Source organism: Mytilus edulis, chromosome 10 (assembly GCF_963676685.1).
Source record: "Mytilus edulis chromosome 10, xbMytEdul2.2, whole genome shotgun sequence".
NCBI lineage: Eukaryota > Metazoa > Mollusca > Bivalvia > Mytilida > Mytilidae > Mytilus > Mytilus edulis.
Window position 1 is genome coordinate 48,825,330 of NC_092353.1, and position 25,285 is coordinate 48,850,614.

General features: G+C 31.4%; 1 protein-coding gene across 2 annotated transcripts; it reads right to left on the reverse strand.

Annotated features, from left to right (window-relative positions):
* Nucleotides 1–8,938: 8,938 nt before the first annotated feature.
* Nucleotides 8,939–22,184, reverse strand: LOC139491376 (uncharacterized). Of its 2 annotated transcripts, none has more exons than XM_071279025.1 (6): nt 22,028–22,184; nt 21,233–21,323; nt 19,753–19,997; nt 17,892–18,027; nt 11,286–11,414; nt 8,939–9,596 (listed from the first exon to the last, which is right to left on the reverse strand). In XM_071279025.1, the coding sequence occupies exons 2-6, from the start codon at nt 21,303–21,305 to the stop codon at nt 9,208–9,210; spliced, it is 972 nt and encodes a 323-aa protein (XP_071135126.1). In that variant the 5' UTR covers nt 21,306–21,323; nt 22,028–22,184; the 3' UTR covers nt 8,939–9,207. The 2 variants fall into 2 exon arrangements, with proteins under 2 accessions (XP_071135126.1, XP_071135127.1); XM_071279026.1 differs by lacking the exon at nt 22,028–22,184 and adding an exon at nt 21,460–21,556.
* Between the last annotated feature and the right edge of the window lie 3,101 nt (nt 22,185–25,285).

Below are 25,285 nucleotides of genomic sequence, written 5' to 3' on the forward strand. Positions count from 1 at the left end.
AAATCAAAAGGCAAAATCAAAAGTCCGAACACATCAAACGAATGGATAACAACTGTCATATTCCTGACTTGGTACAGGCATTTTCTAATGTAGAAAATGGTGGATTGAACCAGGTTTTATAGCTAGCTAAACCTCTCACTTGTATGACAGTCGCATCAAATTCCATTACATTGTCAACGATGCATGAACAAAACAAACATACTCAAAAAGTAAAAATGTCAAAAATAGGGGTACAACAGTCAATATTGTGTTATCATCTTAATATCACTACATAAACAACAAATGTAACAAAGTAGCACAAAAAGGCATACATCAAATTTAACATTCTCATTTTGCTTTTCTTATACGGCTGAATTTATCTATGTAAAGTCTACCCATAAATGAAAGAAGGTTTTCATTACTGGTGTAAAATTGCGCGTTTGAAATTCGCACAGGTAGACATAAAAATAATTTTGTCGTATGACGGCATACATAAATGCAGACTCACGTAAAGTAGATATAACAAAAAACAGACTTACAGTAAAAATAATAAATAAAATAATGGTGTGGTTCAAAGTATGACGGGACACATAAGTACAGTTTCACGTCAAATACGGCTGAATTTATCTATGTAAAGTCTACCCATAAATGATAGAAGGTTTTCATTACTGGTGTAAAATTGCGCGTTTGAAATTCGCACAGGTAGACATAAAAATAATTTTGTCGTAAAACGGCATACATAAATGCAGACTCACGTAAAGTAGATATAACAAAAACCAGATTTAACAGTAAAAGTAATAATAATAAATAAAATAATGGTGTGGTTCAAAGTATGACGGGATACATAAGTACAGTTTCACGTCAAATGTATATCATAAAAAACAGACTAAACAGAAAAAGTAGTCTTATTGAGTAAAATAGTTTAGTCATTCATAGTATGTCAAGATCCTTAAGTAAAAGTAATATCAATAAATGAAATAATTTTGCCGTTCAAAGTATGTGGTTTTACGTAACCACAGAGTCACTTCAAATGAATATCTAAAAAAGACATATAAAAGAATACTATAATACGTAATTAAGATGCTAACAAACGTCAGTACGCAAAATCTATACTTCAAGACCATCTTGTATTATTTGTGAAGTTGATACGGAATATTTATCAACAAGTTCTGGGTATCTTCCGATGAACTTTTTAAGAAAAAGGACGAGACGTTCTTTGACATACCCCTGGTTCATCAATTTTCTGCTCAGACACTGGTGACGTTTTACAAAGTCTGAATAGGAGCTGCAAGCTCTTGAATCCACAATATATGAACAGAGTAGAGGTTCATATTTAATTTTTTACTTATTAATGAAATTTAGCTAGGCTTTTTGTAATATTTTGTTATTTCTATTTTTGTCATGAAGAATGAAATACAAGGAACAGATCTGTTGAAATTCTCATTTTATAATAGCTAGTGATGTAGCAGTTTTCTTTCTTTCTATTCCTAGTTTTTGTGATATATTCTGATTGTTTTAATAATTCATATATAAAAAAAATGTACTTGTTTCTTGACGTAAAGGTGTTTTAAGCTACCCAGAATGCTTAGCCATTATGCTGAATTTTTTCATGTGCTTCATATAAGTTATGTAGTAAAATTTTGACAAAATAAAAATTTCTTGCCTTAAGTATAATTTTTTTTTGTACACTCAGGGTCACAAAAAATGTTTGTTTGTTGTAAACGTGGCTTCTTATTAAAACTATATAATCTGATTGGCAAGAATATTTGAAATATCTTGTCGTAATGTATGGTTGTTGTACACCATTAACTATTGGTATTTTAACGAATTTTAATGCAATTTTTAGGTCTTTTTATAACTTATTTCAGAAATTGTTATTTTTTTTTTCATTGAAAAATGTTGATATTCAGATTACTTTGAAAAGATACAAATTGAGTCAGTTAAGGACTATTCTATTAAAGTGAATGGGGGAGGGAAGGAAGGGAAAATGGGTCATGGATCATGGATCATTTGTTGTTTACAAAATTGCTCAAGTCAAGTATGTTGGTTATAAGGGGATTCATTAAGTTCCTTTCTACCCTCAATTTTAATGGAATAGATCTAAGTGTCATATTGGATCTCCAAAGTTTCACCCGAGCAGTTTCGATTTCTGCATCTAACATAATTATTGATATCTTGGTACAGAAAATGTACCAGGTTAAGCAACCAACAATCAATCAATCAATCCTGCATTTAAGGTAGACATAATGATAAAGGTTGTAACACTGGAGGTTAAGCAACCAACAATCAATCAATCAATCCTGCATTTAAGGTAGACATAATGATAAAGGTTGTAACACTGGAGGTTAAGCAACCAACAATCAATCAATCAATCCTGCATTTAAGGTTGACATCATGATAAAGGTTGTAACACTGGAGGTTAAGCAAGCAACAATCAATCAATCAATCCTGCATTTAAGGTTGACATCATGATAAAGGTTGTAACACTGTAAGTTAAGCAACCAACAATCAATCAATCAATCCTGCATTTAAGGTAGACATCATGATAAAGGTTGAACATTTAATTTGAACAAATTAATTTGATTTAAAGGTTGTATAAGTGGAAATGTTGCCAGATTTTTTGTTTATGTTTTCATAGAGTATTTATTTCTATTAATATATATTTTTTTAAGATATGATTATTTACAGTGTAGGTTTCTCTGTTAATATTTTAGATTAAATAGTCTATACAAAATTATTGACAAAGAAAGCAGGCTAACATAATTTTTAGTGAATTTTTAATTATTAGCGTGTGGAAAATGTTAACGCCCAGAAAACAGTTTTGGTCTGGGCCTTAGGGATTAGGGTTCATCCTGAAAGCTGCTAATACCTGTATATATGCAATTTTCAAGGCAAATCATTTAAAAAATTTCATACAGCAAAGGTTGTCATTTTTTTTTACAAATTCTTGACTTATTTAAATTTTGTCATTTTTATAATGTAAGCATAAATACTCTAGCAAAAGCAACTTGTACGGATAAAAAGACTTGTATACTGGACCATGTTGCATCTGAACTAGTTAATGTGTTTGTTTATAAATATAGCTTTAGCAATGTAGTATTTGTTTATAAGTTAAATACTAGTTTGTATTTCTCTTATTTCTTTTTATGTATAAATTTGTCCTTGTCTTTTTGTCAGTATTAGAGAAAATTTATTTGCTATTTTGCTTTTAGTTTAGAGATAATGACCATTTTCATTGCAATTAGAAAAAGGTAGCCTCTAGAACTGATACTTTTAAAAATGAGAAAAACTACAGGAAATTAGTGCATTTTTTTGGTTGTTCTTGAAATTGATTCAGTTTTATGTACGCAACTTTTATAGAATTGTTCTTTTGTATGCAATGCAATTTGTTGTACATATTTGATTTTTATTTAGATTAAATGCATAAATGCCCCAATTTTTAAACCTTTTTGAAAGTCTTCTTTCTTGACATATAACTTGAATAATTGCCTTGGAGCCTCACACTGAGTGTCTTTTCATATTGCATGTTATTTATATCTGTTTCCAGGCAAATGACTATTAGGTATTAGACAGTCATTGAGTGTGCTGGATTATTTCCCCTTGGTACAAAATAGCATTTATAAAATACCATAACTTTTCCAGTATATATATCCATTCATATTTTTTTTATGTCTTTTCAGCTCATTTCTGTTGCAGATCTGGATTATAGATTATTTTAAACTTTATTGTTGTAAGAAATTGGGTAGCACATGAAAAGTTTCTGTTGTAAAACAAGAAATAAAAGTTACCCTAATGCTGGGACTTAGCACATTCTGCAACATATTGGATGAATTAATATGTCAAATAATTTTTGCATATAATCATGAAGATACTCATATTTCTACTCATAGGATGAAGTGTTCAAAACAGGTGTAGATGTTACCAAATGTCATTCGGCCTTTGTATCTCATTTTACATAGGCATTTAAAATATTTATAAAAGTTTAAGTACTTCTTAAAGGTAGGATTGTTATGCATTTGTAATACTAATAATTGAGAGATAAATCATTAAGACATTGAGTTTTAAGATATAAATTTACTAATTTTTTCCATTGAATATGTATTTTGGTGTGGATTTTGTACATCAGAAATTATTGATTTATCATGACATTTTATTCATGTTTTTGTATATTTTGTTTTGTAAACAATCTTAACATTGCAGATTAACCACTTATGACAAATTGAATTTACAGTTGTGTAGATATGAACAAAATTATTGTGTATATGAAATAAACATTTTATCGAATGGTCTTTTCTGAATTTTAGATTTTGTACATGCTGTATTTATTTTTTACAATTAAAAGGTTGAAAATTTATCTTTCTATTTAATAATGTATACTTGTAAATTTTTAAAAAGTCTAATAGTTTTTATAATTGTAATTAATATCATTTCTTATTATACTTTAAATGTGTTACCAATTTTTTTGCAACTGGTCATCAAGAAGTTGTTTAAAAAAAAAAAATGTCAAACATTTAAAAAGAGATTTAATATGTGGAACTAGGATAAGTTTTATTTGAGATCACCTGGAGGCAGTTTTTTCATCTGGGCAATATTACTTTTGACAATCAACAACAGTATAGCTCTATATACAATTAAGCTTACCAGTTGCACAAATATTGGTTAATACATATACTTGTTTGGTTATAAAAAATCTTATTATATGATAATAGTTTACACCATTAAAACCATATATATTTTAATGTGCAATATCCGTTGTAGGACCAAATTAAATGTATATCTGTTAACAAATCTTTATATATTTTTATTTCTCATATCTGATCGCCATTATAAGTGCCTATATTATGCTGTTGTGATAATCATGCTAATGGTGAACTATGCATGTTATTTCTCAGTTCTTCTGTTAATGGTAAACTTGGCATGGTTTTTCTCAGATTTCTTAAGCTTATGACTGATAAATGGTCTTTTCAGACTGCCGCAGAACTTTAATAAGAAGTTTAGACAAGAATAATTTTTAAGATCAAAATTGTTCGGGCAGGGTTTGTAAAATAATGAGTAAAAGTAAAGTAACAAAAATACCCAAATCTGAATCAATAACTATCCTATGAGTAAATATTTCCAGTTGGCCTTTTTAAACAGTTTACCATCAATGTCAACCAAACATACATTTTTGTTTTTGCCCACTGGTTTCATCTTGTTTTGAATTTTTCAAATCTATATATAGATTTCTCAAGTTGCTTTGAAAATGCTATAATAATGTAAATTTCATGGAAATTTTTAACAGATATTTTTACTAAAGTTTACCATGCATATTTTTATCGTAAATGTACATATATCAGAAAACTTCTGACAATACTCTCTTAGTGTGAAAATATCTGAACTATGACTGTTAAAACTACTAAGTTGGCATTACCTCACAGTTACGTCTTTTTGTCTGATATTTTTTTATAAATGCCATACATTTTTTCAAACTTTCACCTTCTTACCTACTCAAATTTTGACACCATACATTTATTACTTATGTCTGGTATTTCAAGCTGTATTGATATTTATAGTTTAATATGTATTTATGAAACTGCATTTTACCCTGCAAATAAAAAAAATACCTCATTCTAGTCAGTAGTTTTTGTCAAGCCTGCAACTTTTGTCACACTAAGCTGAAAAAAGGAATAGTGATCCAGAGGCAGTGATAACTAACTACTTAAAAAGCTTGACATTTTAGAAGGTAGAAGACCGTCATATTTTGTATATAGAGGCCTTATGTTTTGATGTTTTTGTCTGTAATATTTCAATTGTCCTTGACCTCATTTTCATGGTTCAGTTATTAATAAACAGTTATTGCATGAGTAACATGACAGATGTCACTAGTGAAGCAGGAACTGCTTACCTTTCATTTGATAGATCTCAACTGTTCCCCTAATACTTCTAGCCAATGTGGAATAGTACACACAGTAAAATCAGTTAAAAAGAAGTCCAAGTCAAATGTTAGAACTAGGTAACAAAATAATCTAAGCATGACAATGACCAACATAAATTAACAAAAAGTAAAATAATAAAAATACCGAACTCTGATGAAAATTCTAAGGTCCCTAAGCAAATTGCAAATTCAAAAGCTCAAACACATCAAACCAATGGATAACAACTGTCATATTCCTGACTTGGAATAGGCATTTTCATATGTAGAAAATGGTGGATATAACCTGATTTAATAGCTAGCTCAACCCCTCACTTGTATAACATTCGCATACAATTCCATTATATTGACAACAATGTGTGAACAAAAACAGACAACAGGTAAAAATATTAAATATAGGGGAACAAAAGTCAACATTGTGTAATAATCTTAATCACTATTAAAAAAAAAAAAAAAAAATGCACAAAGAAAAAGCACATTAGAAAAAACAAAATACAAGAATACAAATTTACCATAACACAATGATGGGACGTATAAGTCCCTAGCCACCTCAAATGGATATTACTAAAAATAACATTAACAATAAAAGTAAAAATTTACAAAGACAAAATGAAAGAATGCTATAACACGTTATTAAGATGATAAACAACGTCAGTACCTAGAATCTAAACATCAAGACCATCGTGTATTATTTGTGATGTTAATTTGGAATGTTTACTAACTGGTCTTGGTATTTTTGGATGAACTTTTCAGAAAAGTTTGCAGTTACTGCAGTGAATGCAGACCTAAATCAAACGGATCCAAAGATTATGAGTTCATCATCTGAAATCAAGAACAATCCCTCCCTTTGGGGGTTTAGTATCGTGCTATCATAAATTATACGAGAAGAACATGCTCGTATCATGCAGACATACTACAAGACTTTAGATACGTCTAGTAAGACAGAACATCAACAATAAACCAAATGCACAGGTACAAGATAATCAATGGCTGAACAAGCTGACCAAATTATAATCTGAACAGTCCGTCCGAGATATCTCTTTAAAAGGGGACAAAAGATACCAGAGCGACATTCAAACTCATTAATCGAAAATAAACTGACAACGTTATGGTTAAAAATGAAAAAAGACAAACAGACAAACAATAGGACACATGACACAACATAGACAACTAGAGAATAAGCAACATGAACCCCATCAAAAACTAGGGGTGATCTCAGGTGCTCCGGAAGGGTAAGCTGTTCCACAAACGTGACTTTAATTTAGAAAGCATGTTGTTTGATTTAATCTTTGAGGATACTTACTTCTAGAAAGCCAAAAGCGGTATATACATATGTCACAAACAGTGGTCAAACTTGATTTAATACAGAACTTTAAAAGCAAATTAACTGACCACTATACACGATGACCATCTGTCAAAAGTATGAGCTTCCCTTCAGCAAAAATATGTACGCACATAATCACTTTCTAGAATAACAATAGATTTTTCGTTGAGTTAAACCAGAGACATTTGTTATTTTAAAATTACTGTCCATTTGTATATGAACATTATATTGAACTGTAAAGTTATATTATAATCACTGTATATAGTGTTACACTACTGATTTTGGAATAATTATGTGTATTTCCGATGCAAAGACCCTATGGGTTAATACATTTTAATTTAAAAAAAATGACATGTTTAATAACTTGACAACAGCCAGAAACTTATACCTTTGCCTGAATTTGATCTTATTCACTAGGCTCATCTATTTCGAATTCTGTGCAGTCCCAAATCATAACTTGGTTCGGATTATTTTAGTATGTATCTGGGTGAAAAATTGTTGGGTTCATATTTTTGTTTGAAAATATTGATTTGATGTGACAGGCCCATGTTGAAAAAATACACTGTAGAAATTGAAACATTGAATATGGAGGGAAAATATGTCTTGTAGCATTACCAAATCAATGAAAAATATCGACCTGTGCTGATAAACTTCTGTGTCTACATAGCTTTCCATTCGAAATCTTTTGTTCATAAGACCAATACTGTTTAGGTTTGTCCAACTGTGGAAATTGTGTTTAAAAATGTGATTATCAGGTAAGACGCTTAATTCTTTTATATTTCGATAACTGCGCTTAACATGGTCATAGTCTTTAGAATTTTTGTTTAGTTCTTTTTTCATTTGATAAATTTGTATAAATTTATTTTTCTTGTTTATGTGCTTTTTCTAACTCGCGGATATTTATCGGAGTTCTGTTCTATGTTCTTTTACGTGGTTCTATATTGACCACCATCACCAGAAGGCAGTGCAGGTAATTGCGACTGATTGTCATCGTCAACGATATTTTAACTATCATCTGCATATTGGCTATCACACCATACTTTATATAAATTAGGCCGTTAGTTTTCTCGTTTGAATTGTTTTACATTGTCATGTCGGGGCTTGTTATATCTGACTATGCGGTATGGGCTATGTTCATTGTTGAAGGGCGTTATGGTGACCTATAGTTGTTAATTTCTGTGTCATTTTGGTCTCTTGTGTAGAGTTGTCTCATTGGCAATCATACTACATTTCCTTTTTATATATTTATAATTCTTTACTACATTAAGGGTTTAGCGTTCATTGTGTTACCAGTTTGATTATCAACTGAGACGTCGGGATACCGTAACTTATAGCTTATTGACCGGTGAAAAATATTCAGAACATTACGTTTTCCTCCTTTAAATTTAAGCATGCATGACACAACTTTTTCAGGGATAAAACCTAAGAGGGAACATTATGAATCTAATGTACAATAATGTCCAATTCTATCTGAACGGAGATGTATCCTTGAAACGATTAAAAATTGTTTTCCAAGAAATAAGCAATGACACACTTACCTCAAGCCAGAGAGGTGGTGATAACCAAAACAAAGATGTTCAATGTTTACAATTTGTCATTGTTTGTCATTCAGATACACTAATTTGGCCTTTTTTTTTTTTTAACTGTTTTGGATTCGAACGTCACTGATGAGTCTTTTGTAGACGAAATGCGCGTCTGGCGTACATACTAAATTTAGTCCTGGAATCTATGATGAGTTTATTCACATACAGAAATATTTAAATAATGTATAGATTATGACTTTTTATTGTCATAAAGTAGAATAACTTTTTTTGATAAAATATATACAATGTGTACATTAATCAAAAAAGAAAAGAAAATTTTTGTTAAAAATTATTTGAAACTACAACATTTCTTAATAAATTAACAAGCACATTAAAGTCTTTTTAAGAAAAAAAAACCTTAAACAGTCTGTATAATTTTTTGACGAAGCGGTTAACACTAATCTGGTATTTTACTTCAGTTTTGCAATTGTAAAACACGACCCGTCTCTACCTACTTGCATGCGTGTTTTGGTTTGTACCCATACAGTATCGCCTACTTTTAACTCAACGGCAACAACAGCTGTGGCTGTTCCAATACTTGTTCCGGCATCACCACCATACATAACATATGCACTTGCCAAACTATCGCCGTTACAGTATATTGCAAACTGGGCTGCATTTGTATTCGACATAATCCAGGAAGTAACTAGATAGAGCCCCTCGCTCTCACTTGTAAACTTGCCACTTTCTCGGAAAGAGGATAAATTAGAAATGCCTGTATGTGTTTTGATATCATCAAATTTCACAACAGAACCACTGGATAAGAAAAGACTAGAAACAAGACATGCTGTCATAGCCACTGAAAAATAAATGAAACCAGTTTAAAGTAAATTTGAACTGTATAATCTATAATCGGTCATTATCTTACTGGAAATGACTTTTGTAAACGTTTGCACTAATAAATCAAGCATGTTATGATTATATCTATTTAAAGTCATATGAAACCTCAAATAAAAAAAAATGATGCATATGTTTTTTCTAACTAAATGGACAGTGTTCATTATAAAACTTATGTGCATATACTTTTGTCTGAAGATTTTTTTTTAATTTGTCCACATTTAGAAGAATTTTATTATTTTCAATTGCTTGCTTCCAGGAAGCAATTCGCCAACATATTTTCAGTATGCAAGTGACTTTAGCGTAACCGTCTCGTAAAAAATCCGGAAATCACAATACGCATGAATATGTGTTTAAAATAAACTGTTATTTGATTGAACTTGTTATACACGTGCTCAATAACCATTCTTTTTTGTTGATTGTTTACTATAAGGTGACAATCGGTAAACTACGGCTTTGAAACACGACAATTAATTAGCTGCCATATTTTTTTTTTATCATAACAGACAGAGAGAAGAAGAAGAAAAATTGACGATAATACGATATGTTTGCGTAAAAAATTATAAAATCGTTCACAAAAGAATAAGTTTATGATATATACATGCATTGGTTCAATAATTGGATAAACATTATTTTTCACCTGTCACTTCATATGATTCTAATTAACATTTTGAATAACATAAGAATCTAAAGTCTTTTGAAAAAAAAGATTACACAATTATACTTTGCACGATTAATTTAGAAACGTCAATCCAAGAGCTCATGATTTTTTTGGACTAAATATCGTCACTGGGCTTCTAAAATGTTGTAAATTACAAATTTTTCAAGAATTTTTTTTCTCACAAACAGGCTTTGAAAATTTTGGCAAAATGTATGCTTCCAAAATGTCGTATGTGAACTTGAAATTTTTTGTAAATAGCAGTGAAATAAAAACGTTGACATTTCTGGATTATCCAAGAACTTAAATTATTTTCACAGAAATAAAGAAATGTACAATTATTTTTTTCCCAAAGCCATCCTACAACGATTTTCAAGTTTTCATACAACATTTTGGAAGCAAACTTTACAAACAACTGACATTGGCAATTTTGTAATATGTCTTATTTCACACATTTTGATTGGTCTAACTGTATGCTATTTTGTGATAACAAAGATTTCCTCCCGCCCAGACCATTGGTGTCAAAAAGTATTTTTAGCCAAAAAAGTCGTATACGACATTTTAGAAGCCCAGCGACGATATATTTGTTGGATGCCAATTTATGGACAGTTGAAACAACAAACATAAAGGGAACTAGCCATCTTGTGTTTATTTAAAAAAAAAAATTTAAGAGCTTAACAGTAAATAATGTTAATCAAATCGCTTATCAGTTGAAATGAAAAATATGAATAACTGAGGTTTCGAAAGCGGAAGTCACATAGTTTTATCCTTAAGTTATTCTTGTACAGTACAAAGTGAGTTTTTGAAATTGTACTCGATTCCTATATTCATAAGTTTGTATGACATAATAAAGGGCAAACTCCCCGGCAGTTCAGCTCCAATCCGCAAACTACTCTACACTAATTGATGGAGTAAGGGAAAATAGTACCGGAACGGAAACGATCACTGTACGGAGTTTGAATAAAGGGAGTAACACTACTTAAAGTCACAAACCTCTAGCACTGTTACTAACAATCTGTTGCTGTAGTTTACCAACACGTGTGCTTACGTCATCAGTTTTGTTTAAATTATCCATGTTCGGTTTTTGTTCAGCTACGGAATCATTTAAGGTCCATGGATATTCTGGAAAAAAACAACACAATATGATTTGTTCGTATTCTTACATACTCCTTTTATTAATGATATCGGTTTAGGAAGGGTAATACCAAACATGTTTCAAACGGATGTCTATAGTTTGAATGATCATAAAAGACAAACTTATCTTTAAAAAGATCTGATTTGATATGCTAGCAGACATATATAAGTATGCCTATTTGGTCATATAAAATTGAGAATGGAAATGGGGAATATGAATAGTCTGTTAGGGAGAATAAATAACTCATACACAATAATTGTAAAAAAGAGGATATTCTTAATGCAATCCTGGTATCATTGATGAGTTTATCTACAAATAATACACATAACTTGGTGATATGATGCCACAATTACATCCATTCTGGAATTTACGTGTTGCATTATCCATTTGTGTTACCTCTTTTTCCAATATTCAGATTTAACGAGTGTTCTGTAAAGACTGACACAAATTATGAGAAATGTTGAGTGACTAATGTTGTCTCATTGGAAATCACAACTTAACTCGAACGGTTATTTTTATATGAACGTTTGAGGACAATCGACTAACCCAAGTGGTGCATTTTTAATAAAGATTATACGAACGCTGCACAAACAATTTTTGTTTCAAAATTGAATATATTTTAACTAAATTTGATGTATGGCGAGCTGATTTAAATATATGTTTTCGTTTGGGTTTGTATCATATTTTCCCTCCAGTTTATATGATCCGTTCATCCTACTTTGACTCTTTAAACTCAAGGAGTCTATCCTAAATTGAGATAAATTATATGGCCTAAAGTTTTTGCACCTCATGTTTGTGGTATAACATCTTTTCTGCAAAATTATTGTTTTTCTGTTTAGTATAAAATTCATTTCAAAATCCATTTTGTTACATCTTGTGATCAATTTATTTGGCAATCGCCAATGGCAGTCAGCAGGGTTTAAGAATATCAGTTGTTCGACCTGTTAGTCAAATGCGTTTTGTTAAAATGTACTTTTCACTTTTTTGGTCTTTTGGAAAATGTTGTTTGTGCTGTATTTAGACCCTTCTACAACGAAATTGATTTTACTTGCACACGTATAAAAATTGCGGTTTTTATCCAACGCAATCATAGGTTTGAACGTAGTTTTCAATTTAGACTTGTTTATATTTTTTCGTTTGGGCTTGTATCATATTTTCCCTCCAGTTTATATGATCCGTTCATCCTACTTTGACTCTTTAAATTCAAACGTCTATCCTAAATTGAGATACATTATATGGCCTTCCAAATACCGTTTCAATTCCTAACATCACTGAAGAGACATTTATTGTCGAAATCCGGATCTGGTGTACAACAAAATTTTTGCACCTCATATATATATATATATATACAAGTCTAAATTGAAAACTACGTTCAAACCTATGATAAGTATATATATTTATATATATATATTTAATATTAATATATCTTATTAAGTGATTTATTATTTTTTGATAAACTGACAACGCTAATTTAAGAATACAAATGTTGTAATTGTTTTCTGTCGTCTTTCAGATATGGCCAATTAGAAACATGTAGGTGCATTTACTGTGTTTGGGTTGCTAATCCTTCATTATTATAGTGCCTCACTTGTCTTGATATTTTTTTAAATAACTTAGTGATTGTTATTTAAACATGAACATCCAAAAACTGTCTTCTAAAAAAAGTGCCATCATAATGTGAATGTTATTAGAAGGTAAACTAAACTATTAAGTCTCAGAGGCATAATTTTTTTTATAAGTTGTTACTGGCTTTGGACTAGCTATCAGTAACTGTAAGTTCTCTCTGATCTGTACTTAGTGACTTTCTGTTGTTGTGAATCGGAAGTACAAGTAACCGGTGTCATATGGTATTTTGAACGCCCTGAAAAGTGAACCTGGGGTCAAATTACCATGCGGTAAAATGACCCCGAGGTCATTATACCGCATGGTATTTTGACCCCGGGGTCATTTTCACATATGGTATTTTAAAACCCCCCCTGCGGTATATTGACCCCCCCCCTGTTTTAGATAAATAGTATTGCAGATTATCTAATTTTAAATTAGTTGGCTATCATTTTTTTTAATTTGAGGTTTTTAGTAGGGGGTTTAATATACCGCAGGGGGGTCAAAATACCATGGCAAAGTAAAATTGTCAAAATATCTTTTCCATCATGTTAAATACATACAAACAACTTATTACAGTGTTATTACTATGTAAAGGGGGTAGAATAGCTTTTTTGAAATTCAAGGTCTTTAGTAGGGGGTTCAATATACTGCAGGGGGGGGGGGTTAAAATAACATGGCAAAGTAAAATTTTCAAAATATCTTTTACAACATGTTAAATACATACAAACTACTAATTGGAGTACATGTACTATTATTATGTTTAATAGAAATTCAAGGTCTATAGTAAGGGGTTCAATATACCGCAGGGGGGGGGGGTCAAAATACCATGGCAAAGTAAAATTTTCAAAATATCTTTTACATCATGTTAAAAACATACAAACTACTTATTGGAGTACTATTACTATGTTTAGGAGTTAGAATAGCTAAATTTTTGAAATTCAAGGTCTATAGTAAGGGGTTCAATATACCACAGGGGGGTCAAAATACCATTGCAAAGTAAAATTTTCAAAATGTCTTTTCCATCATGTTAAATACATACAAACTACTCATTGGAGTACTATTACTATGTAAAGGAGTAAGAATAGCTAGAAATTTTGAAATTCAAGGTCTATAGTAAGGGGTTCAATATACCACAGGGGGGTCAAAATACCATTGCAAAGTAAAATTTTCAAAATGTCTTTTCCATCATGTTAAATACATACAAACTACTCATTGGAGTACTATTACTATGTAAAGGAGTAAGAATAGCTAGAAATTTTGAAATTCAAGGTCTATAGTAGGGGGTTCAATATAACGCAAGGGGGGGGGGGGGGGGGGGGTCAAAATACCCTGGCAAAGTAGTTTGTATGTATAAAACTTGCTAGAAAATTTATTTTGAAAATTTTACTTTGCCATGGTATTTTGATCCCCTGCGGTATATTGAACCCCCTACTCTAGACCTTTAATTAAAAAAATCTGGCAATTTCAACTCTTTTATGTAGTTAGAATACACCAACAAGTAGTTTGTATGTATTAAACTTGCTGGAAAAGTTATTTTGAAAATTTTACTTTGCCATGGTATTTTGACCGTTCTGCGGTATGTTGAACCCCCTACTCTTGACCTTTAATTTAAAAAAAATCTGGCAATTCTAACTCTTTTATGTAGTTAGAATACACCAATACGTAGTTTGCATGTATTAAACTTGATGGAAAAGTGAATTTGAAAATTTTACTTTGCCATGGTGTTTTGAGCCCCCCCCCCCCCCCTTTGCAGTATATTGAACCCCCTACTCTAGGCCTTTAATTTCAGAAATTCTGGCAATTCTAACTCTTTTATGTAGTTAGAATACACCAATACGTAGTTTGGATGTATTAAACTTGCTGGAAAAGTTATTTTGAAAATTACTTTGCCATGCTATTTTGACCCTTCTGCGGTATATTGAACCCCCATACTCTAGACCTTTAATTAAAAAAAATCTGGCAATTGTTACTTCTTTATGTAGTTAGAATATACCAATAAGTAGTTTGTATGTATTTTACTTGCTGGAAAATATTTTTAAAATTTTACTTTGCCATGGTATTTTGACCCCCTTCCCCTTTTTTACCATGGAAAATCAAAACTACCCTTTATACATATAACTATATATACATTTGTTATAATTACAAATAATAATAGCATTAAAGCTACATATGGTCTAGTTATAATGTGTCAATAAGTATTTTGAATGACATTTTGTTGGTAAAGACTTCAGAGCACTTATACCAAGCAAAGATTTTTCTTTTAACTAAGCATGGAAAATGGTTATTCCCCTCCTTGTATGAATGATTTCTTAATCTATGTTAAGCTTTAGAATAATGTAAAATGTTCTAATAATCATCTAGGATGAAAAAACAGGGGGGTTCAATTTACTATGGGGGTTCAATTTTTCATACAGGGGGGTTCAATTTACCATGGGGGGGGGGGGGTCAATTTACCATAGCGGTATTTAGACCCCGGGGTCAATTTACCATGGGGTTTAAAATACCATATGACACCGGCCATGTCCACTTGTATATTTGTATGTTTATCCATCTGATAAGTTAAGCCTTTTCAACTGATGTTTATAGTTCGTTCTTATGTTGTACTGTTACACCCATGTCCAAGGCTAGGGGAGGGTTTGGATCCTGCTAACATGTTTAACCCTGCCTCATTCTCTTTGTTAGTTATTTTTCTCTATTGAATTGTTTTACATTGTCATTTCGGGGCCTTTTATGGTTGACTATGCGGTATGGGTTTTGTTCATTGTTGAAGGCCGTACGGTGACCTATAGTTGTTAATTACTGTGTTCTTTTGTCTCTTGTGGAGAGCTGTCTCATTGGCAATTATACCCTATCTTCTTTTTTATATAGAATTTTAAAATAAATCATGAGAATATAGCTCGTCAGGATCTCAAAATAAAAATGGGGTTACCGTAATTTTGTTTATGCTACTACATAGACGCCTGCTAAGCAAACTACTGTAAATGCAGGAATTTCACGCTTTTATTATTGCGATTTAAAAAAAAGGACAAACATACGAGATTAGATTTAAGGAAATTCTGCATACAGATATATTTATATATATATATATATATAGAATGCGAGTTTTTATCATAGCACTATTTGCATTCATCAAACCCTCGAAATATTTTCTGAATTTCAGTACATCCTTACGGAAATACAAGACAAACATTCAAGTTGATTCAATCATTCCTAGCTTATTGTATTTAACAAGCCATCATTGAGGGAGAATCTTCAGAGAAAGTTCATGTGTTCAGTGTAGTCTCCCAAGGGACTGTACTCGGACCTTTACTACCCCTTCTATCTATTAACGATCTACCTAATAAAACGATCGCATAGCATATAAAGAAAACATCTCCTGTTGATACTAGCATACTACATGAAAATCTTTAAAAGACAATAACAATCAAAACCAACAGTTATAAATAATAATTAAGAAACAGCACAAACATCCTAAGGTATGGACTTTTACCCACAGAAGTGCACTGTACAAACTACTACAAGATCATGCTCATAAATAAAAGAGACAAGTGCTGGAAAGATAAAGAAGTACAAAATAACTTAGGGTTGACACCAAATCAAACCTGTCCTGGAAACCAGAAATCGATAAAGTGACCGAAAAAAAAGGAAAAAGTATGTTAGGAGTTCTAAAACGCAATTTAAGAACGTTTGATAGTGAAACAAAGACAAACACCTATGTTGCATTGGTCAGATTCCAATTACGCTACTTTGCAAAAGTATGGAACCCCTATCAAAAGGAGCATGTGAAAAAAGTCCGTTACGCCACTTATAGCTATTTGAACCACAGTAGTGTGGTTAGCATGTTGGGAGAACTTGACTGGAAATCGTTGAAAGACAGAAAGGTGACACTAACCTTAAAATAAAGTGGTTAATGATCTTGTGATATACCATGTGACAATTACCTAACACAAATATTAGCAAGATCAAGATCATCACATACCAAGAAGTTCCGATAATACTCAACCTAGATTAATGGCTTCAAATACAGCTTTTTCCCAAGAACAGTGACCTTTTGAAACTCTTTTCCATCAAGAGTAACTTAGACTCCTTCCTTGACATCCCTCAAGAGGGAGCTTTCAAAGCTCTCTTTCTATTTTCTGTTCATTCCGCCATTTGCAAAGTTAGTCAAATGATGGACTAAAGTAGGCCAGTGGGTATTATTTCCCTGGTACTACCAAGGAAGCCGGGTTTCTCCTTTTTTTAAAGGTCATATCATACATATATACTTGCTTTATATATTTTTGATTTTACCTTTCAACATACTCTTTTTGACCTACCGAAAGCGTTGAATATTGGTCCGAATTGACAGTTCCACGTACGATGTACATGTAGATGTAGAAATAAAACAGAACACTTTTTTTTTTTTAGATCTGATTGAATTCAGTGAAATTGGATATTTTAAAGGTTTCGAAATTTCCCACAACGTGTATGAGTGGTAAATATATTCATCTAACGGAAGTGTTGATTATACCTACACATGACTGTGTGTTATAATATTATGTTTCCGATACTAAGCCATTTTTGTTGCTGTTTATTCTATTTTTACTTTGTATTCTTATGACCACCAGGACCCCCCACGGACACCTTGATTAGATCCGCATTATCATATAAAAAATGAATAATTAAGTACATAATGTTGATAGAAGCCTTTATAAGTTTGAAACACTGGATAATATTTTAACTAATGTATACAAAGTGCTATTTTCATTTACTTGTCCTGTGTCTTTACCTCTGCAGGTGGACTGATGAAATCAGTTGATGGATACGCGGCAATCCCACTTGCATGTTTCAATATTTCACTATCAACAGAAAATACTTACTGTAAAATGCTTTCACTTTAATAATGAAGTCATTCCTTGGGTTGTACAGCGCTACTGGAATTATCAACTCAAATGTAACCATTTTATATTCGGAAAATAAAATACCTGTACTTTTGGTTGAACAGGATAATCTTTTCTGAAATTATACATCAATGTACAATTAACACACGATGACATGAAAAAATACATTTTGTGAAATTAAAATGGATAGAAAAATTATGAAGTTACGTAATCCTTATTGCAAATAATCTCATCATAGATACCTGGACTAAATTTTATATATACGCCAGACGCAATTACACCCATAAGGGCCAAGCAATACAAATAAGCAATTATACATTTTAAATACAATGCAAAACGATGAAATACAATACAATATAATAGAACATATTTTAAGAGTTCAATTATAAATTTATGTATAAAACACAATGGGGTTTAGAATGTGTATTAGTTTATTAAATGCATCAATAAAAGCAACAGTAGTATACCGCTGTTCAAACTCATAAATCCATGGACAAAAAACAAAATCGGGGTAACAAACTAAAACTGAGAGAAACGCATAAATATAAGTGGAGAACAACGACACAACACTACAATGTAACACACACAGAAACGGACCAAACATCAGACAAAATCCCACGAGAATAACAAATATAACATCAAAATCAAATACATGAATTAGGGATAGACAAAATGTTGAAATGATGGTACACAGTCTTTTAGATAAGCCAAAAAATTATGATATGTTAATGTCACAATACAACAATAAATGGAATTCGTCATCTAGGACTCCACATTTTTTACATAATCTTTGTGCTCTTGGAATGTTTCTGTATCTTCTCAATTCAATGTCTAGGGAATGATCACTAAGTCTAAATTTTCGAGAGTAACTGCCTATGTATAAAATTATTGCAACTTAAATATTCCTCAGATTGACAATTAGTTTTTTAATTTCCCATAGAGACAAATTTTGGATGAAGTATCCAATTTTGAAAGTTTATTTAAAGTCGTTTTTTCATATTCCTCCGAAACACACTTTTTAATAGTACATTTTAACACGTTTTTGATTGTTTAAAACATGTAAAAGGTACATTGATATTAGATTAATTTCCTGTGTTTATTTTCATATCTTTAAAAACATATATCTGCATACGAAAGCTAGAATAAATCCTGCAGAATGTAAATTTATGTTTGTTTTTAGAGATTCTTTAACCAGGGGATTATTTTAATTACAGTTTGTTCTATAAAAGTACATGAGTGTTTGAGTTTTTATATAAGAGTCCAAAGCAAATATACCTAATTCTGATCTAGCACCTATGTTAGTGTCTGTCAATTAAAAACAATCAAATCGGCTGGAAGAATTTATGGAATCAACAATTGCACACAATCAAAATAGCAGGAACATTTTTCTGACATTTCCATGTCACAGGAACAATACATTTGGTACTTTCATGAGACAGTTTTTTTATCATTGTAAATACAACGTAAATGTTTGGTGACGTCATAAGGGTTAGTATCAATAAAATAGCAATCAAACAAAGAAAGTAAATCAAAATAAAACTATGTATGCACATAAGGTAATACAGTTATGAATTTAGTTCTGGTGTGATTTTTACAAGGAATATTGATGATTGTGAGTGAAGCACTCTGAAACATCTCTCTGTGTATTGCATAGGTATTATTGATATAGATTTTATAAGTAGTACTCAGTAATTCTGCACATCTTTTAAAAATATATCTTTGATGGTGCGTAAAATTTGAAATGCAATTATACATTTGTTTAAAAATATGTACGGATAATAAGCATTCAAATATTTGTAATAATATATTCTAATCTTCCTACCATAAATAAAGTACCCACCAAAACAGTTCCACCTGGTGAAGATCCTTCATAAATATTCAGCTTAATTCCACAATCGTTGATATCGATCATCTGTTGAGTGATCTGTATTCCGTGATTTGAATCTGTGTAACCATAACGAATCGTAATAACACAATGGTAATTCGGCCGGATTGATGTTGTCATATCTTTTCTTATCTTTATAACATATTCCTGATCATAAAGATCAATTGCTTTCCCACAATAGACATCACTGTCCATAGTTACTGCAAAACATATATCATAACAAAACATTACACTAAACATAAAGAATGTAGAACACGAAAAAAAAACCACCTATTCAACCTGCAAGAAAGTTAAAGCTATTTTCTACCTTTCTACCACAAAAATACTGAACTCCGAGGAAAATTCAAAACGGAAAGTCCCTAATCAAATGGCAAAATAAAAAGCTCAAACACACCAAACGAATGGATAACAACGAGGTGTATGTATCATGGTGCTATAGGACATCGAACAGAGGAAGACCGGCACATTGTATACAGCATCTTGAATTGTGATGTCATTATCCATCCTTTGCGGTGGTGATATGTCATTATTTACAAGAAATTTTTGTTGTGAACATCACCCAAAAGATATTTAAAATTTGTTGAAGGGGTTTTACACATAATCTGTAATTCATTCAAAAAGTAGTTCTGATTATACAATCTACATGTACACAATATATTCATGTATGAACAGTTGTTTTACTAATATACTGTAAGTTTCAGTGTTCGTCACTTGTGAATTTTCAAATGTTAGCTAGAGTTTGTCATGTATATTTTTTTTACATTTGAATGCATGTCCCGTTAGTATCTTTCGCCTCTCTTTTACAGAGGTTCAGTGAAAAAAGGTTTCATACATGATAAACTTTTCCCTAAATAAATCAATAATACAGTAAATATTTGAAAAGAAGGTTATTTTAACAATCCATAAATTCTTCTTATGTAAAACTTGTACTAGAAATATTTTCTATGATTACAAAACACTGTTTATTCGATTTAGAGACATTAATAAATCATCCTTTTTTTCTTTTTAAAATTTTTGGAAGCGAAGTTGAAATCGTGCAATGATTTGCACACAGCACCTAGATTGCATCAACTTCTGTAGACCCTTCTTTTCCTGTATGATACATAATCCCTAATCAGTGTTTCCAATTAGGAAGAAATGGAAACCAACTGAGTAAAATGTGAAACACAGGTTGAATATATAATTAGCAAATTTTGGTCAGTACAACATTAACAGATCTTAACAATTTTTGTATGTTATATAAGTATCTATTCAAATAATTTTAATTGAAATTTCTGAAAACATTAGAAAAATTAAAAGGGAAAATACAAAATTTATTAATAAGGAATAAGTCCACATCTTAATACTTATTGGTTCATTATATATTGTTTACACAGTGTAAGGATCAAGTCAGTTAATCTTACATTTCCTCAATGAAGGTTTAGCGTTCACTTACTGGTAGATTGCGAATGAACACTTCCTAATATCACAGAACACAACCATATCACTGTTCCAGCTGTATACATCATCGTTGTTGAAATTTATTCCTATGATAAAAAAATGTCTTCAATTCAACGAAATTAATACAGATGTGCTAGAGTTATTCATTAACAGAGTTCTGTCACTTTGAAAAAAAATGTGCTTGGAAATATTCAGTACGGTCTTCTGATTCTTATAACTTACTTTAATTTTCACTTCAATGGCCTAAATTGTTGTAGGCCTGTGCCTATTGAAATCTGGACCAATTGAAATAGCTGTGTAAAAAAGTAAAATCACAAAAATAATGAAATCCGAGGAAAATTCAAAACGGAAAGTCCCTAATCATTTTGCATCATATTATGTATGTACATGTATCAATTGCATTACCAAAAAAAAAAACTCTCTAAAGCTTCACTTTTATTTTAGCATGTCAAGAAATAATTGTCCTCTGACTTCCTTTTAGCTCACATGGCTCAATGGGCCAAGTGAGCTTTTTTTATTATTTGGCGTCCGTTGTCCGTCGTCATCGTCCGTCGTCATCGTCCGTCGTGCTTTTTGTTTTCTTTTCGTAATGACGTTGCATTATTAACGTATCGCCGTACATTCACAATTTACAAGAAATATCGATCAATCTTAAGGCATTTCTTGACCAAGATTTTGGAAAAGCGTGGCTTTTACTAGAGGTTGTGAACAATATCAGTAAAAGCATATGACAGTACACACACATATTTTTTGAAAAACATTTCTTGTTGTTTTCTTTACAAATACTTACATAAAATTATAACAGCTCGTAAAACCGATATGTATAGCATCAATACAAAGAATAACTGACACAACAATGTTTTATATACAAAACGTTTATCATGTTATTGATACGCACATGTTTAATGCGACGAAACCTACATTAACCTACAAACTATCTTTGTCCCAGGTTTTGGACATGTAATTGATAAATTGAATGTGTAATTAAAATCGATATGTTCGTTTTATTTCAAAAAGTGGATCATATCCAAATGTAAAATGTTTTTTTCTGGCAGCTAGATAATTTTCAGCGGAAACTAACATCCAAATGTTCAAACAACTTTAAATGTATCGTAGTATCCATAATTCAGTTTTATAAAAAATTAACCTACTATAAACTAATGTCGCCATTCAAGTATTAAGCTTTTTAACTTAGTTAAGGAGGTTCGCTACTCAGTTTCAAATCAACAACCTTTTCATAACACTAGTATATATTGATCGGAGATTATTTAAGGACTAAAAAGTGCAAAAAAATTTATTATAGGTCAATGTGCTTGTTTTCGAGATATTAACCATTGAAATTTCCGCGGGAAAATGTCCTCTACTGACTTTCATAGCTTTATCATTGACAAGTTTAAGTACTCAAAAACTATTTAGAAATAACAAGGATTGTATAAGACTTTTACAGATGGCTTATAATTATACATGCAAAAGATTTGTAAAAAGAAAATTGGGTGTCAATGGGTAAATGTTTTTAAGGCATACAAAGCCAGAGGTTTCCGAAAACCTGACAAATATTCCAAAACATAACAAGCGAATATCCTTAAAACCATCATGTTTTTCTTTTATGTAAACAGACACCCTAACATCTATTGCTGCATATGTTTTATTTTGATTTATCTTCTTTAAAAAATTCTAGATTATGAATCGGAAACCACTATATCAAATTTAAAGTGTAAATATTTGTGACCTTGACCTTAAACACATGGACGGATAAAGATAGTTTGTCATGTATTATCTGTTAGAAATACAAAATAAGAAAACCGGCATATAATGACGGGGATATGAAATTGTCCATTTATATCTGCGTCGCCAACGTCGAAAGAAGGTCTTGTAACCACTTGCCTCCGTCTGTCCCTGTGTCTTTTATTCCGTCCGTCATTCTGTCCGTCATTTCATCCTTTCCTCCCTCTGTCAATGCATACGTTGTTCTGCGAATCTCTCCGTATGCACGCCCGAAAGACCTAAGGTAGGAACTTTTGTCATTTGTGTTTTTATATTTGGTCATCTGCCGTGCAGCTACTTTCTGCTTGGTGATAGTTAAAAATTACAACACTCGTTGCACTAGGAAATTTTTCCTAAAGTTCTTCTTGGCTTCTGTATGGATGGGAATAATGTTATATTTAAATGTGAGCTTGGTAATGTTTAGTTGTAGCGGGTAAAAACTTTCCTACATCTGCCGTACAGCCCCTTCTTTTTGAAACTTTACAAAATGTATTGTTGAATGACATTTTTGTCCGTTTTCCTGGCTTCAATAAAAGGGAATGATATATATTTTGTCTTTGGCTTGATAATGTATAAATTTTACCTTTTGATTGTATGCCGAAATGCAGCTCCAGACCCCGTATTGATTTTGTTCATCAAAAGATGGTGACCGACAAGTATTTCTTATAGCAAGTAGTTTCTGTATAAGCCAGTTTAGGTATCATAAGAATTATTCATATCTTTGTCACAGTATAGGCAAAAAAGTAGTATTTCATTTTCAGAGCATTTTGTTAGCCTTTTGTGTACTACTCAGCTGAAGAGTTTAAGGGTATACTATATTTTTTTTAATTATTGATTTATTAGCTGTAGAGTTTTTATTTGAAATACACATAGTTAAAAAAACACGGAAATGACAATTGTTATGGATTCTATAAACAAGGTCACTAGTCATATTTTATATCAATCTCTAAGACAGATTAATAAAGTACTAACATCACATATTAACTAACCTCTTAAAAGTTTAATATTTTAGAAAGCAGAAGAACTGGAACTTTCATACTTGTATAAAGATGCCTTATGTTATGAAGTTTCCATCTGTCATTTGTCCGCTGTCCTTTACCACATTTCATGGTTCAGTAACTACTTGAGAAAATAAAGATGTTTAGTATTCTTTATTTCTCTCTTATTATGAGTAATAGAATAAATATACTTAGTATTTGCGTACCTTGCAAAGTCCCCATTCCCTTCAACCAGTTTCCCCACTTGAACTCGACCTCATTTAATGGATCAGTGAACGTGGTTAAGTCCATATCTCAGATGCTATGAGCAATAGGTCTACTATATGGTATATGATATGATTGTAAGGTGTACATGTCCAACTGGTAGGTATCATCTGACATTGACCTCATTTTCATGGTTCAGTGGTTATAGTTAAACTTTTGTGTTTTAGTCTGTTTTGCTAATACTGTATGCAATAGGTCTACTATATTTGGTGTTTGGAATGAGTGTAAGGTGGCCATGTTGATCTGGCAGTTGTCATCTGACATTGACCCTGTTTTCATGGTTCAGTAGTTAAAGTTAAGTTTTTGTGTTTTTTTGTTTTAGGTCTAATCCTGTATGCAATAGGTCAACTAAATTTGGTGTATGAAAATATTTTACGAAGTACATGTTAGTCTGGCATGTTTCATTTGACCTTGACCTCAATGTTATAGTTCATTTCTTAATGTTTATAAATTTTTGTTTTTTAGTCTGTTTTTTTCTAATACTATTAGCAATATGTCAACTATATTTGGCATATGGAATCATTGTAAGATGTGTATGTCTGTCTGGCAATTATCATCTGACAATGACCTCATTTTCATGGTACATTGGTTAATCTGAAGTTTTTCTGTTTTTATTTGTTTCTTTGATACTATATATATGCAAAAGATCAACTGTATTTAAAACATATAATGATTGTAAAGGGTACATGTCTGTCTGTCTGGCAGTATTCATTGTTAAATAAGAAATAAAACAAAATACCAAATTGCTAAAAAAATCTCATCAAGTATCAAACTTCAATGAAGGATATATCTGTAAGATGCCTAGTTACTCAACCAAAGCATTAAACAATAGTAGAACGACGGGTGTTACTAGGGTAGCAGGAAGAAGAAGGAGAAAACGAATCATCACCTGAATTTTGGTTTGATTCGTGCTGGTTAATCTTATATTTCCTAGGTAATGTTTTCAATGTTTCTCTCTCTCTCTCTCTCTCTCTCTCTCTCTCTCTCTCTCTCTCTCTCTCTCTCTCTCTCTCTCTCTCTCT